This window comes from Cebus imitator, unplaced genomic scaffold (assembly GCF_001604975.1).
Source record: "Cebus imitator isolate Cc_AM_T3 unplaced genomic scaffold, Cebus_imitator-1.0 Scaffold607, whole genome shotgun sequence".
NCBI classification, from domain to species: domain Eukaryota; kingdom Metazoa; phylum Chordata; class Mammalia; order Primates; family Cebidae; genus Cebus; species Cebus imitator.
The window spans coordinates 603,456-615,370 of NW_016107922.1; the positions used below are offsets into that span (position 1 = coordinate 603,456).

The 11,915-nt window shown below is 54.9% G+C and overlaps 1 protein-coding gene across 4 annotated transcripts in view; it reads right to left on the minus strand.

Annotated features, from left to right (window-relative positions):
• Positions 1–11,915, minus strand: part of SLC25A18 (solute carrier family 25 member 18) — a 25,282-nt gene that overhangs the window by 5,509 nt on the left and 7,858 nt on the right. The window contains exons 1-7 of one of the 4 annotated variants that reach the window (XM_037734361.1): positions 11,529–11,569; positions 11,235–11,297; positions 3,788–3,910; positions 2,703–2,825; positions 2,332–2,387; positions 1,400–1,490; positions 402–520 (exon numbers count right to left, since the gene is read on the minus strand). In XM_037734361.1, coding sequence (XP_037590289.1) covers positions 402–520; positions 1,400–1,490; positions 2,332–2,387; positions 2,703–2,825; positions 3,788–3,807 — 409 coding nt within the window. In that variant the 5' untranslated portion in view covers positions 3,808–3,910; positions 11,235–11,297; positions 11,529–11,569. Of the gene's footprint in view, positions 1–401; positions 521–1,399; positions 1,491–2,331; positions 2,388–2,702; positions 2,826–3,787; positions 3,911–11,234; positions 11,406–11,528; positions 11,570–11,915 lie in introns of those variants that run through there. The other 3 variants (XM_037734362.1, XM_017516873.2, XM_017516870.2) reach the window with 3 other exon arrangements.

An 11,915-nucleotide genomic window follows, 5' to 3' on the forward strand; every position in this document is an offset into this window, starting at 1 on the left:
TTTTGACACAGAGTCTTACTCTGTTGCCCAGGCTGGAGTGCAGTGGCGCAATCTCAGCTCACTGCAACCTCTGCCTCCAGGGTTCAAGTGATTCTCCTGCCTCAGCCTCCTGAGTAGCTGGGGCTACAGACATGTGCCACCACAGCCAGCTAATATTTGTATTTTTAGTAGAGATGGGGTTTTACCATGTTGGCCAGGCTGGTCGAACTCCTGACCTCAAGTGATCCACCTGTCTCGGCCTCCCACAGTGCTGGGATTACAGATGTGAGCCGCCATGCCCAGCTGAAGACTTCTATCTACTTCGAAAGCTGACTGGTCACACAGCCCAGCGGGATGTGGGATGTGCCTGGTTCCAATCCCAGCCCTTTGCTGTTCCCATGGGATGTGGGGACAGGCCTTACCCAAGCGTCCAGCATCCTGCAGCTGAATCTTGAGCATTTCCATGGGACAGGTCACCACCACCTGGCACATCCCAGCGCCACACCCGGCAAGCATCTCCATCTTCAGGTTCCGCTGCATCCTATGGAAACAGGCGTCAGGCTCCTTCAGCTGCAGGCCCGCAGGCCCGTCCTGGTGCAGCTGCCCTCCTGTGAGAGGGGGACTTTCCCTGGATGGCACCCATGGCTGCCACTCACCCAGCTGGGTAAGTCATCAGCTGGCCCTCAGGTGTGGTCTCTGTACCGACAGGAGACTGAGTTTAAAACAAAGCCTGCTAGAGTGGCAGCACCGTACGGAAGCTGAAAAGTGACAAAGAATCTATCCAGGCCAGGCGCTGTCCCTGATCCCTTCAGGAACATCACTGGGCAACATGAGTCACAGAGAGAGCTAGAAAGGGTTTGGGGGCTGATTTGTTTCTCCTGAGGTGAGGTCTCACTCTGTCAACCAGGCTGAAGTGCAGTGGAGCCAACGTGCCTCACTGCAGCCTCCACCTCCTGGGCTCAAGCGATCCTCCTTCCTCAGCCTTCTAAAATGCTGGGATTACAGGCATGAGCCACTGCACCCAGCTTGGTGGCTGAGTTTTAAAAATGTATTGGCTAATTAATGGATTTGTCTGTATAAATATTATTATTATTTTTTTAAGGTGCAGTTTCTCCATGATGGCCAGGCTGGTCTTGAACTCCTGACCTCAGGTGATCCACCCACCTCTGCCTCCCAAAGTGCTAGGATTACAGGTGTGAGCCACCGCGCCCGGCCCTGTATAAATATTCTATATGTTCTCTATGTTATCTGTCACACTTCCAAAGTCACCACCTCATTCCCTCCCTTCATGCTGCAGCAGCCCAAACACACCAGCCCTCAGACATATGTATGCATGCAGGTAGGTAAACTGAGGCACATTTGAAATCTTCTTCCTGCCATCTCTCCCAAAAAACACACAGGGAAGGATCCAACCCCATACCCATCTTCCATGAGCAGCTGCCGGAAGAAGTCATTGGCCGCCAGCTTGATGGCCTTCTCTGGAGTGACCAAAGTGAGGTTCACTGCAGCCCCTGGAAGTGAAGGACAAGATGCCGAGTCAAGGCGCTCCCCGAAACAACAGTTCCCTGGGTCTGCCCCTCAGTCCTGGGCAGGCCAGTCTCGGAGTGAAGGGCATCATGGCCGCGCAGGACTCCTGGGCCTATTTCACGGAAACAGCTTTCCATTCCCGCTCCCTGCCACATTCTCCTCTTTGTATGCATTTTTCCTATGGACTCCTCAGTCCGGTTATCAGGAAGCAAGCCATTTGACTTTTGTCGGTGCTGGTGGGGTCGAGTAACAGGCCCAGGCGCCGGGATTGCGGTTCCGCTCCTCTGTGCCGCACAGCCAGTCCCAGTGGCTGCTGGCTCCGGGCTCTGATGGGTTTGTGTTTTGCTTCTCGGGGGCACAAGTATATCAGCTCCTACTAAACCCCAGCTTTGGATCCACTGTCCAAGGCAGCCTCAGGGCTGGGGACCCCGCCGGGACCGCAGCAGCGCTGGACCGTGCTGGGGAGGAGTCACCCAGAACTGGCCAGGAGCTCAACACCCTTCGCTCAGTCCCTTTCAGCCCCTCCCTCTTCGCTCCTAGCCAGGCAGAGAGAGGCGGACAGCGGAGGGGACAGGAGAGGGGCAGGCAGGTAGGGTGGGCTCTTAGTGAGGCGGGGGCGAGGGTGTGCTCTGGGGGTCTCGGGAAGTCTTACCAGGACCCAGAGCTGCCTCTGTCTCCACCCAAGAGCGCAGAGGCTCATCAGGAGCGAATCCCTGGCCGCCCTGACCCCATTCCGGCAGTCCCGGGACAGAAGGAACACCAGTTCCCCGCGTGGCCTCCGCTCACACCTGCTGCCCAGCCTCCCCGGGGTTCTGAGAAGCCCACCTCGGTACATGCCGAAGAAGCCCTCCGCCCGCGCCGTCTTCATCAAGCAGTCGATCCTGGAGGCGGAGGCCAGAGGAGGAGTGGGCGCGCAGCAAGCCTCCCGACCCCTCCGGGCCCTGACCCTGCCGGCACCTCCCGGAGAGCCGCGCCCCAGCCCCGCGGTCACCGCTCAGCCCGGGGACTGGAGGGAAGGGCCCGGCCCCCGGCCCCGGCCCCCGGCCCCCGGCCCCCGGCCCCCGGCCCCCAGCCCCGCCCTGCCCCCGCTCCTGCCTCCGTCCCTCCTAGCCCCGCTCCCGCCCCGCCCCTCCCGGCCCCGCCCCTCCCGGCCCCGGCCCCGCCCCCGCCCCCCACCCTCGCCCGCCGGCACCTACATTCCTTTGTACATGGCTTTCCCATGCTGGTTCTGCAGCCGAGTCTTGGCCAGGTCGACGGGGAACACGCAGGTCACCCCCACGAGCCCTGCCACGCCTCCGTTGATGAGTTTGGCGGTGATGCTGGGCACGGGGAGGAGAGAGGCAGAGGGAGCGGCGGGTCAGGGAGGGGAGGCCGCCAGGAACGGGCAGGGCGCAGAGAGCGGGCAGCCCCAGCCCGCTGACGTCCAGAGACCCTCCCCAGCCTCCCTGGCGAGGCTCCGGCCCACACAGGCGCCCACGCTCACCAGGGCTGAGGCATCGTGCTGCCACCCGGGCCGTCCCGGAGCTGGGACCTGCAGGGGCTTCTGGGAGGAGCCCGGCTCTGCCCCCCGGGGCCCACCGGGGCACCGCTCGCCCGGCGCGGGCTCCTCCGCGGCTGCAGCCACGTGTGCAGCGCTCACACAACCTGGCTGAGGGTCAGACTGCTGCGACCCGCCTCTCTGGGCCTGTGATCCCCTGGAGCTCACTGCAGGGTTGCGGAGGACTGTGGAGACCGTGCCTGGGGAGAATGCCCGCTACTGTTCACAGTAAGAGAACAGGATCTTCCCACAGCGAGGGCTTCCCGTCGGTCAGCCCGTGCACAGTTTACAGAACAGGCCCCACCCGGCTAGGTACAGGAGCTTTGGAAGACGGGAAAGAGCAAAGCTTTCTCGGACTTCTTGGTACCCCCTAAGCTTTTCCTATCTTTCAGGCCGGAGGCGGACTGAGCACATTTGGAGATGGATTTACCCGGAAGTGGTAAGAGCGGATTACTGTGGCCTTTCACAAAGGAAGAAACTTGGGACAATAAAGAGAACTGTGGACTAAATTTTGCAGTCAGAGGAAATGAACTCAAATCATATTGAACAATAATGTGCATGTGCACAGATGCCTGTGTATATGTTTGCCCCAGTGGACGTAGCGCAGGTGTTATTTGGGGGACAGGGGTCGCTCGCTCTTCCCTAGGAATCAGCTTGTTCTTTAGAAACCTAGATGTGCTGTCATCACAGTGACTCTTCCCAGGCCCAGGGCCCAGGGCCTCAGGCTGCCCCAGCCGAGCTCACCTCAGATCCTGGTGGGTCATTCTGCAGGGACTGGGGATCCCGGGACACGCGGGTTTTGAGCGCAGCCTGGCCCGAGCCGCCTTCCTGGCAAGTCACGACCTCCCTGGGCTGCAGCTTCCTCCCCTGCAAAGTAGTCAGAGCGACGCCCACCTCACAGATGGGCGAGGACACACATCACTAGTGGATTCATGCTGCCCGCTTGCCCCACACTTTCCCCTTCCTAAACCTTTTGGACTTTGGGATTCAAATCAGAATCCGGGAACTTTTGGACTCTGGGATCAGATAAGAGGGAAGCGGAATGAAAGAGAAGGATATGGCCCGCTGAGGCTGGAGGAGAGGCTGTCTAGGGGCATTTTGGGCAGGGCGATGGGGGTGGTGCCGGAGGGAGCGAATGGGCTGGGAAAAGATTTTAAGGGGAGTCGCTACAGACTAGGTATCTCTCTCATGGTGTCCAAGAACTACAACAAAATACTGAAAATACTTAAGAGGGCCGGCAGGGTGGCTCACACCTGTCATTTTAGCACTCTGGGAGGCTGAGGTGGGTAGACTACCTGAGCAGGAGTTCGAGACCAGCCTGGGCAACACAGTGAAACTCCGTCTCTACTAAAGTACAAAAGAAGTTAGCCAGGCGTGGCGGCATGAGCCTATAATTCCTGCCACTCGGGAGGTGGAGGCGGAGCGTACACTGAGCTGAGATGAAGCCGCTGCACTCCAGCCTGGGCGACAGAGCGAGACTCTGTTCCTTAAACAAACAGAAAACTTCAGATGCTCTACAGTTACTTTTTGGCTATTAAACTGTGTTTCCTGAACTTCATGTGATCCTGTTGAGAAACCAAAAAGTACATTATATTCCTAATTGACAGTGCTCAGGAACTGGAAGCTACCACAATTATGACAGCTTCTGAGGAGGATGGCCATTTTTTTTCTTTTTTTGAGATGTAGTTTCATTCTTGTTGCCCCGGCTGGAGTATAATGGTGCAATTTCAGCTCACCGCAACATTCTCCTGCCTCAGTCTCCCTAGTAGCTGGGATTACAGGCATGTGCCACCACACCTGGCTAATTTTTTTGTATTTTTAGTAGAGACGGGGTTTCTCCATGTTGATCAGGCTGGTCTTGAACTCCTGACCTCAGGTGATCCTCCTACCTTGGCATCCCAAAGTGCTGGGATTCCAGACGTGAGCCACTGTGCCCGGACAGAGTAGGCCTGCTTTAAACCCAGAGGGGAGGTGTCAGGAACTCCCCTGCACTCCTCACTGACTCCAGGCTGCCAGCAATTCTTTCTTGTCTCCAGCTATTTTGTTTTGGGTAAGAAAAGAAAAGGGGGATGGGGAGACGTCATTCTTTCTCTTGGTGCCACATTAATCCATTCAGGAAGGCATTCACTGAGTGCTGGGCACTGCTCCAGGTCTGGTGATACCGTAGTGAACAAAGACACATTCTGGTTCTCAAGGACTTAAGTTTGGCCGGGCGCAGTGGCTCACGCCTATAATCCCAGCACTTTGGGAGGCTGAGGCAGGTGGATCGCTTGAGCCCAGGAGTTCAAGACCAGCCTGAGCAACATAGTGAAACCCCGTTTCTACAAAAATACAAAAAATTAGCTAGCTGTGGTGACCCAGCTACTCAGGATGCCAGGATGGGAGGACTGTTTGAGCCCAGGAGGTGGAGGTTGCAGTGAGACAAGATCACACTACTACACTCCAGCCTGGGCAACAGAGCGAAACAAAATCCTATGCCAAAGAAAGAAAGAAAGAGAGAGAGGGAGACAGAGGAAGGAAAGAAAGAACGAAGGAAGGAGTAAGAAAAAGAGAGAGCCGGGCGTGGTGGCTCAAGCCTGTAATCCCAGCACTTTGGGAGGCCGAGGCGGGTGGATCACGAGGTCAAGAGATCGAGACCATCCTGGTCAACACGGTGAAACCCCGTCTCTACTAAAAATACAAAAAATTAGCTGGGCATGGTGGCGCGTGCCCGTAGTCCCAGCTACTCAGGAGGCTGAGGCAGGAGAATTGCCTGAACCCAGGAGGCGGAGGTTGCGGTGAGCCGAGATCGCGCCATTGCACTCCAGCCTGGGCAACAAGAGCGAAACTCTGTCTCAAAAAAAAAAAAAAAAAAAAAGAAAAGGATGTAAGTTCTGGAGGAGGAGACGGATGATAAACAAGGAAACCCTAAGGACAGCAGAATGATAAATACGACAGGGAAAAAAAATCAGAAGGGAGGGAGACAGGAAATGTCAGTGGAGGCTTGACCAGGGAAAGGATAGTTGAGACTTGCAGATAGCAAGGAACTGAGGGATGAGCCACGTGGGCCTCTGGGGGAGGAGCCTTTGCGGTGGAGCAAGTGCAAAGGCCCTGAGAGCAGAGTATCGCCCACGGGCTTCGGGGTCAGCAAGGCGGCCAGTGAGGAGGGGGCATATGGAAGACAAAGCCACAGTGAATGGGCAGAGGCATGACCATGGAAAGCCTCACGGTCATTGCCTTTTACTCTGAATAAAAAGAGAGGTTGGAGTTTTGTGCAGAGGAATGACATGATCTTGCAAGGTGCATTTTTGCTGCAGTTCTGAGACAGCAGAGGGGCAAGAGAGAAACAGAAAACAATGAGGTTATGCAGTCGTGTAGGCGGCGGGGAAGGCTGCCTCCCCCAGCGACTGGCGGCCAGGCGTTAAACTGTGTTAAACTGGTTGTAAACTGAAGGCAGGGCAGGCAGGGTTCCCCAAGGGCCAGATGCGAGAGGGAGAAGCAGCAGCTAGGGGACACTGCGGCTTCTGGTCTGAGAACCTGGAAGAACGGGTTTGTCAAGTGGCGTTTGGACCTGTTGGCAAAGGAGAGGTAGCTGGTCTGTGGAGAAAGGTACAGAAAAGCAAAGCAGCACATCTGGAGAAGAACAAAAGATGGAGACGTTCTGAGTATTGAAATCCCCACTTCCAGTTCATGCCCAGTGCCAGTTGCATTCCTGTCCTTGGTTTCTCTGACATTCAGTTGTCACAAATTGACCTTCTGCCTAACTTGATAGGACTGGGGATCAGTTCCTTATACATTTTTTTTTTTTCTGAGACAAGTTCTTGCTCTATCACCCAGGTTAGTGTGCAATGGCACAATCACAGCTCTCTGCAGCCTTGAACTCCTGGGCTTAAGGGATCCTCTGGCCTCAGCCTCCCAAAGAGCAGGGACTATAGGTGTGCACCACCATGTCCAGATAATTTTGTTTTTGAGATGGAGTTTCGCTCTTGTTGCCCAGGCTGGAGTACAATGGCGCGATCTCAGCTCACTGCAAGCTCCGCCTCTTAGATTCAAGCCATTCTCCTGCCTTAGCCTCCTGAATAGCTGGGATTACAGACATGTGCCACCATGCCTAGGTAATTTTGTATTTTTAGTAGAGACAGGGTTTAACCACGTTGGTCAGGCTGGTCTCAAACTCCTGACCTCAGGTGATCTGCCTGCCTTGGCCTCCCAAAGTGCTGGGATTAAAGGCTTGAGCCACTGCGCCTGGCTGGTTTCTGATACTTCAGATCCAAAGTCTTATCCTCCAGGGGGATGGGAGTGAGAATTTGGAAATTACAGGCCCCGGGGTGTGGAGCCAGCAGAGAGGAAGGAGGGCACTGGTTATGAACCTGGGCAGGGCTGGCAGCCGGCAGCTCCTGTGCAGCTCTGTTTGTCATCTCTTGAGGCCCAGCTCATGTGCTCTGAAAGCTGGAGCTCTAGGGCCTCAGTGGCAGAAGGTCTGGGGTTAAAGTGCGCTGGCTGCCCTGAGATATCTGGGAAGAGGCTATGAGAGAGCGACATACTCCAACTCCAGGTAACTGACTTAAAAGCGAACAGGACGGGGCTGGTGTCGTGGCTTGCACCTGTAATCCCAGCACGTTGGGAGGCTGAGGCAGCTGGATCATCTGAGGTCAGGAATTTGAGACCAGCCTGACCAATATGATGAAACTCCGTCTCTACAAAAAATACAAAAACTAGCCGGGCGTGGTGGCACGTGCCTATAATCCCAGCTACTCTGGAGGCTGAGACAAGAGAATTGCTGAACCCGGGAGGCGGAGGTTGCAGTGACCCAAGATCGTGCATTTTGCACTCCAGCCTGGGCAACAAGAGCAAAACTCTGTCTCAAAAAAATAATAATAAATAAAAATGAATAGGACACAACCGTTTCTGTGTAAAGCCAGGGAGTCCAATAATTGAGAACATTGTGACTGCTCTTGTAGCCATATTCCCTGCTGTTTCTAGAGCTAAATTACTATAGAAATTGTGGGCCAGGTGTGGTGGCTCACACCTGTAATCCTAACACTTTGGGAGGCTGAGGTGGGTGGATCACCTGAAGTCGGGAGTTTGAGACCAGCCTGACCAACATGGAGAAACCCGTCGTCTCTACTAAAAATACAAAAAATTAGCCACGCATGGTGGTGCATGCCTTTAGTCCCAGCTACTTGAGAGGCTGAGGCAGGAGAATCGCTTGAACCCAGGAGGTGGAGGTTGCAGTGAGCTGAGATTGTGCCACATCACTCTAGCCTGGGCGACAGAGCAAGACTCCGTCTCAAAAAANGTGGATCACCTGAAGTCGGGAGTTTGAGACCAGCCTGACCAACATGGAGAAACCCGTCGTCTCTACTAAAAATACAAAAAATTAGCCACGCATGGAGATGCATGCCTGTAATTCCAGCTACTTGAGAGGCTGAGGCAGGAGAATCGCTTGAACCCAGGAGGTGGAGGTTGCAGTGAGCTGTGATTGTGCCACATCACTCTAGCCTGGGCGACAGAGCAAGACTCCGTCTCAAAAAAAAAAAAAAGAAAAAAATAAAGAAAAAGAAATTGTGGTTCCCTGGCTACTGGAATAGGGGTATTTAACAGATGCCAGAGAAATGAGGGACACTGTAATCCCAGGGCCACTAGGAGACAGATAGCTAGACAGACGGGGGAGTGTCTCCACCCTGAGGCTGTGCCAAGCTGCTGCGAATCCCAGCGCGGAAGTTCCCTTGAGCGGGTGTGGTCATCAAAGCCTATGACTTGATAAGATTTCTGACAGAAGTAATTATTAGTCAACAGGCAACCAAGAGAAAGCCATTAGCACCAAGAAAACTGCAAACCTGGCACCAGGACCAGCCACTGCTCCCCAAGGCAACCCACCAGGCTGAGGGTTAGTCACTCTACAGATATTTGTTGAGTGCCTACTATATGCCATTTGCAGTTCTAAGCAGCAGGGACACAGCTGGGGACCAATGCAAGGCCCTGACCCCACAGAACTGACATCCTACTGGTTCCAGCACCAATGGGAATAGATTCTGAAGCGACACAGCCCACCCTGCCACAGGGAAGCCCATGTGTTCTCTCAACACAGGTCCTGAAGGATCCCTGGCAAGGGGTGCTCTTCCAGCGAACGGGACCCGGGCGGCGCATTTCCTGGCCACAGCGCTTGCTACGCTATCAAAAGATTTGGTCAACAAATAGACACTTGTTTGATTATTGAATCCTTTCATTTAAGGTTCACTGGATGCTTCAGACTGTCAGCCAATGACTCGAATTTCCCTTACCATTTTTTTTTTTTTTTTTTGACGCGGAGTCTTGCTCTGTCACCCAGGCTGGAGTACACACTGAAACCTCCACCTCCTGGGTTCAAGCCATCCTCCTGCCTCAGCCTCCCCAGTAGCTGGGACTACAGGCACGCGCCACCACGCCCAGCTAATTTTTGTATTTTTAGTAGAGACAGGATTTTATCATGTTGGCCAGGATGGTCTCCATCTCTTGACCTTGTGATCTGCCCGCCTCGGCTTCCCAAAGTGCTGGGATTATAGGCGTGAGCCACCGCGCCCGGCCTAATTTTTGTATTCTTTAGTAAAGACGAGGTTTCACCAGGTTTGCCAGGGTGGTCTCGAACTCCTGACCTCAAGTGATCCACCCGCCTGGGGCCCAGCCTTTTTTTTTCTTGAGACAGAGTCTTACTGCGTTGCCCAGGCTGGAGTGCAGGGGGTGCTCTAACTAGTCTCGAACTTGTCAGCCTCAAGTGATCTGCCTGCCTGGGCCTCCCACAGAGCAGGCCTGAGCCACTGTGCCGGGCTGGAAGAGTGATTCTTAACGCACTGTAACTGAGAATCATACTGTAAACAAGACACACTGTTTGGAGAAATGGCCTAGCTCTTCCCATCTGAAAACGTCCCATTCTCTGACTTGACTCCTCTGCTTCCCCTTCCTTGCAGTCACTTGCTAGATCACCAGAGTGCCCCCCGGGATGCCCGAGGGCTTCTCACTCGGCGCCTTGCCTTCCGCCTCGCTGCCCTCAAATCCACCTTCCCCAGGCCAAGTGGGTGAAAGGGCGCGGGGGGCGTTTCCCGCGGCTCTCGGGGCAGCCCCCCTCCGCACAGCCCGCCCTGCTTTTCCTCTCCCTCACCCGCTGCTTTCGGGACACGTCAGTGTTGCACCTAAGCCTTGCACATGCTGTCCCCTCACCCGGGACACTCTTTCCTCATCCAAACCCAGTGATTTGCAAACTGTTGTCCGGGCTTCGGCTCGGGCATCACCTCCCCCCACCCGCCTTTCTGGAGCCCCCAGTTCTTGGCTAGGAGCCCTGGCCTGTTACCCCTTTTAATATTCAGTTGCAGCGCTTACCGCATTAACACTGGCGTGCTTCCCCATGAAAATGGCTAGTTATTTGTGAGTTAAAACAGTCTCGAGCTGGGCACAGTGGCTCATGCCTGTAATCCCAGCACTCTGGGAGGTGGAGGGGGGCAGATCACCTGAGGTCAGGAGTTCAAGACCAACCTGGCCAACGTGCTGAAACTCCCATCTCTACTAAGAGAAAAAAAATTAGCCAGGCGTGGTGGCGTGCACCTGTAATCCCAGCCACCCAGGAGGCTGAGGCAGGAGAATGGCTCGAACCCGGGAGGCGGAGGTTACTGTGAGCCGACATGATGGCGCTGCACTCCAGCCTGCGTGACAGAGTAAAACCATCTCAGAAAACAAAAGTCTCAGGGCTGTATCCTGGCCATGGTGCAGAGGCATCCAGTAAGCGTCCTTGAATCTAGGAGCCACCAGGAGGACTCCCCCTGGACTTTGCTGTCAGGCTTGTTCCACTGTAGAGCTGTGCTCATTTTTTCCCGTCATGAGCAGCTGGGCTGGGGGCCTCAGGGTGAGGACCATGTCCCCACCCACCTCCTCTTTAGCAGGGCAACGGTGAGTATTCCCAGTATTCACACCCCTCACACTAGCAGCCAGGAGCCAGTTCTTGACTTATGGCCAAGAAAATCACTTGTTTCCTGGCGTGGCTGTGGCCTGGGATGCCCCATATTCAGGGGCAGCCACTTCCTCCTGCCCACCCCTTCTAACTCTGCCCAACAAATGGGATGAGTGTCCCTGCTCCACTGGCTGCTCTTCCTCTTTCCCCAAATGGTTTATTTTGCTACAATAGTCTTTTCCTACCAACTCTGAGCTTGATGCAGACACTTACCTAAGGTAAGACACTTACCTGCTTTAGGTAAGAACCTCTGCCTTTTCTGGAACCCCGGATACGGTCCAGATCGCTGCCGAGCTGCAGGGAGAGGCGGCTTTCAGTGCCGGCCAGCCTGGGCTGGTTGTCTCTTCTCTGGTCGGTTTCCCTCCCTCTGCATCCCCCTCATCCCTGCCACAGAGTTCCAGACTCGCCGTTCCTCCCCAGGTGGCAAGTCGGTTGCTGTTGACTTGGTTGCTAGTAGGGCTGGGACAAAAGTCCAGGCTGGGAAAAGATTGTAACAAAGCAGCTTGGGGGTGAGGGGAGACTCACCGCCCACTTGGAGACCTGGAAGCCAGGGCAGAGGACAAACAACACTTCTGCCGGACATTTGGCACCAGAAGCAAATCCCTGCTTCTCAGTCTCATGCGCTTGCCTTACTGCGGATAACTGGCTATTTAAGGATCCTGGGACGCACCCTCCCTGCAGGAATATGTTTTCTGTTCATCTTGCATGTATTTGTTGGGGGCCGTCATGTGCTCAGCTGCAGGAGGGCTGCAATGTAGTTCTGGCACATTCTCTGCTCTTAAGAATGTTACAACTGGGCCGGGCACGGTGGCTCAAGCCTGTAATCCCAGCACTTTGGGAGGCCGAGGCGGGTGGATCACAAGGTCAAGAGAGCGAGACCATCCTGGTCAACATGGTGAAACCCCGTCTCTA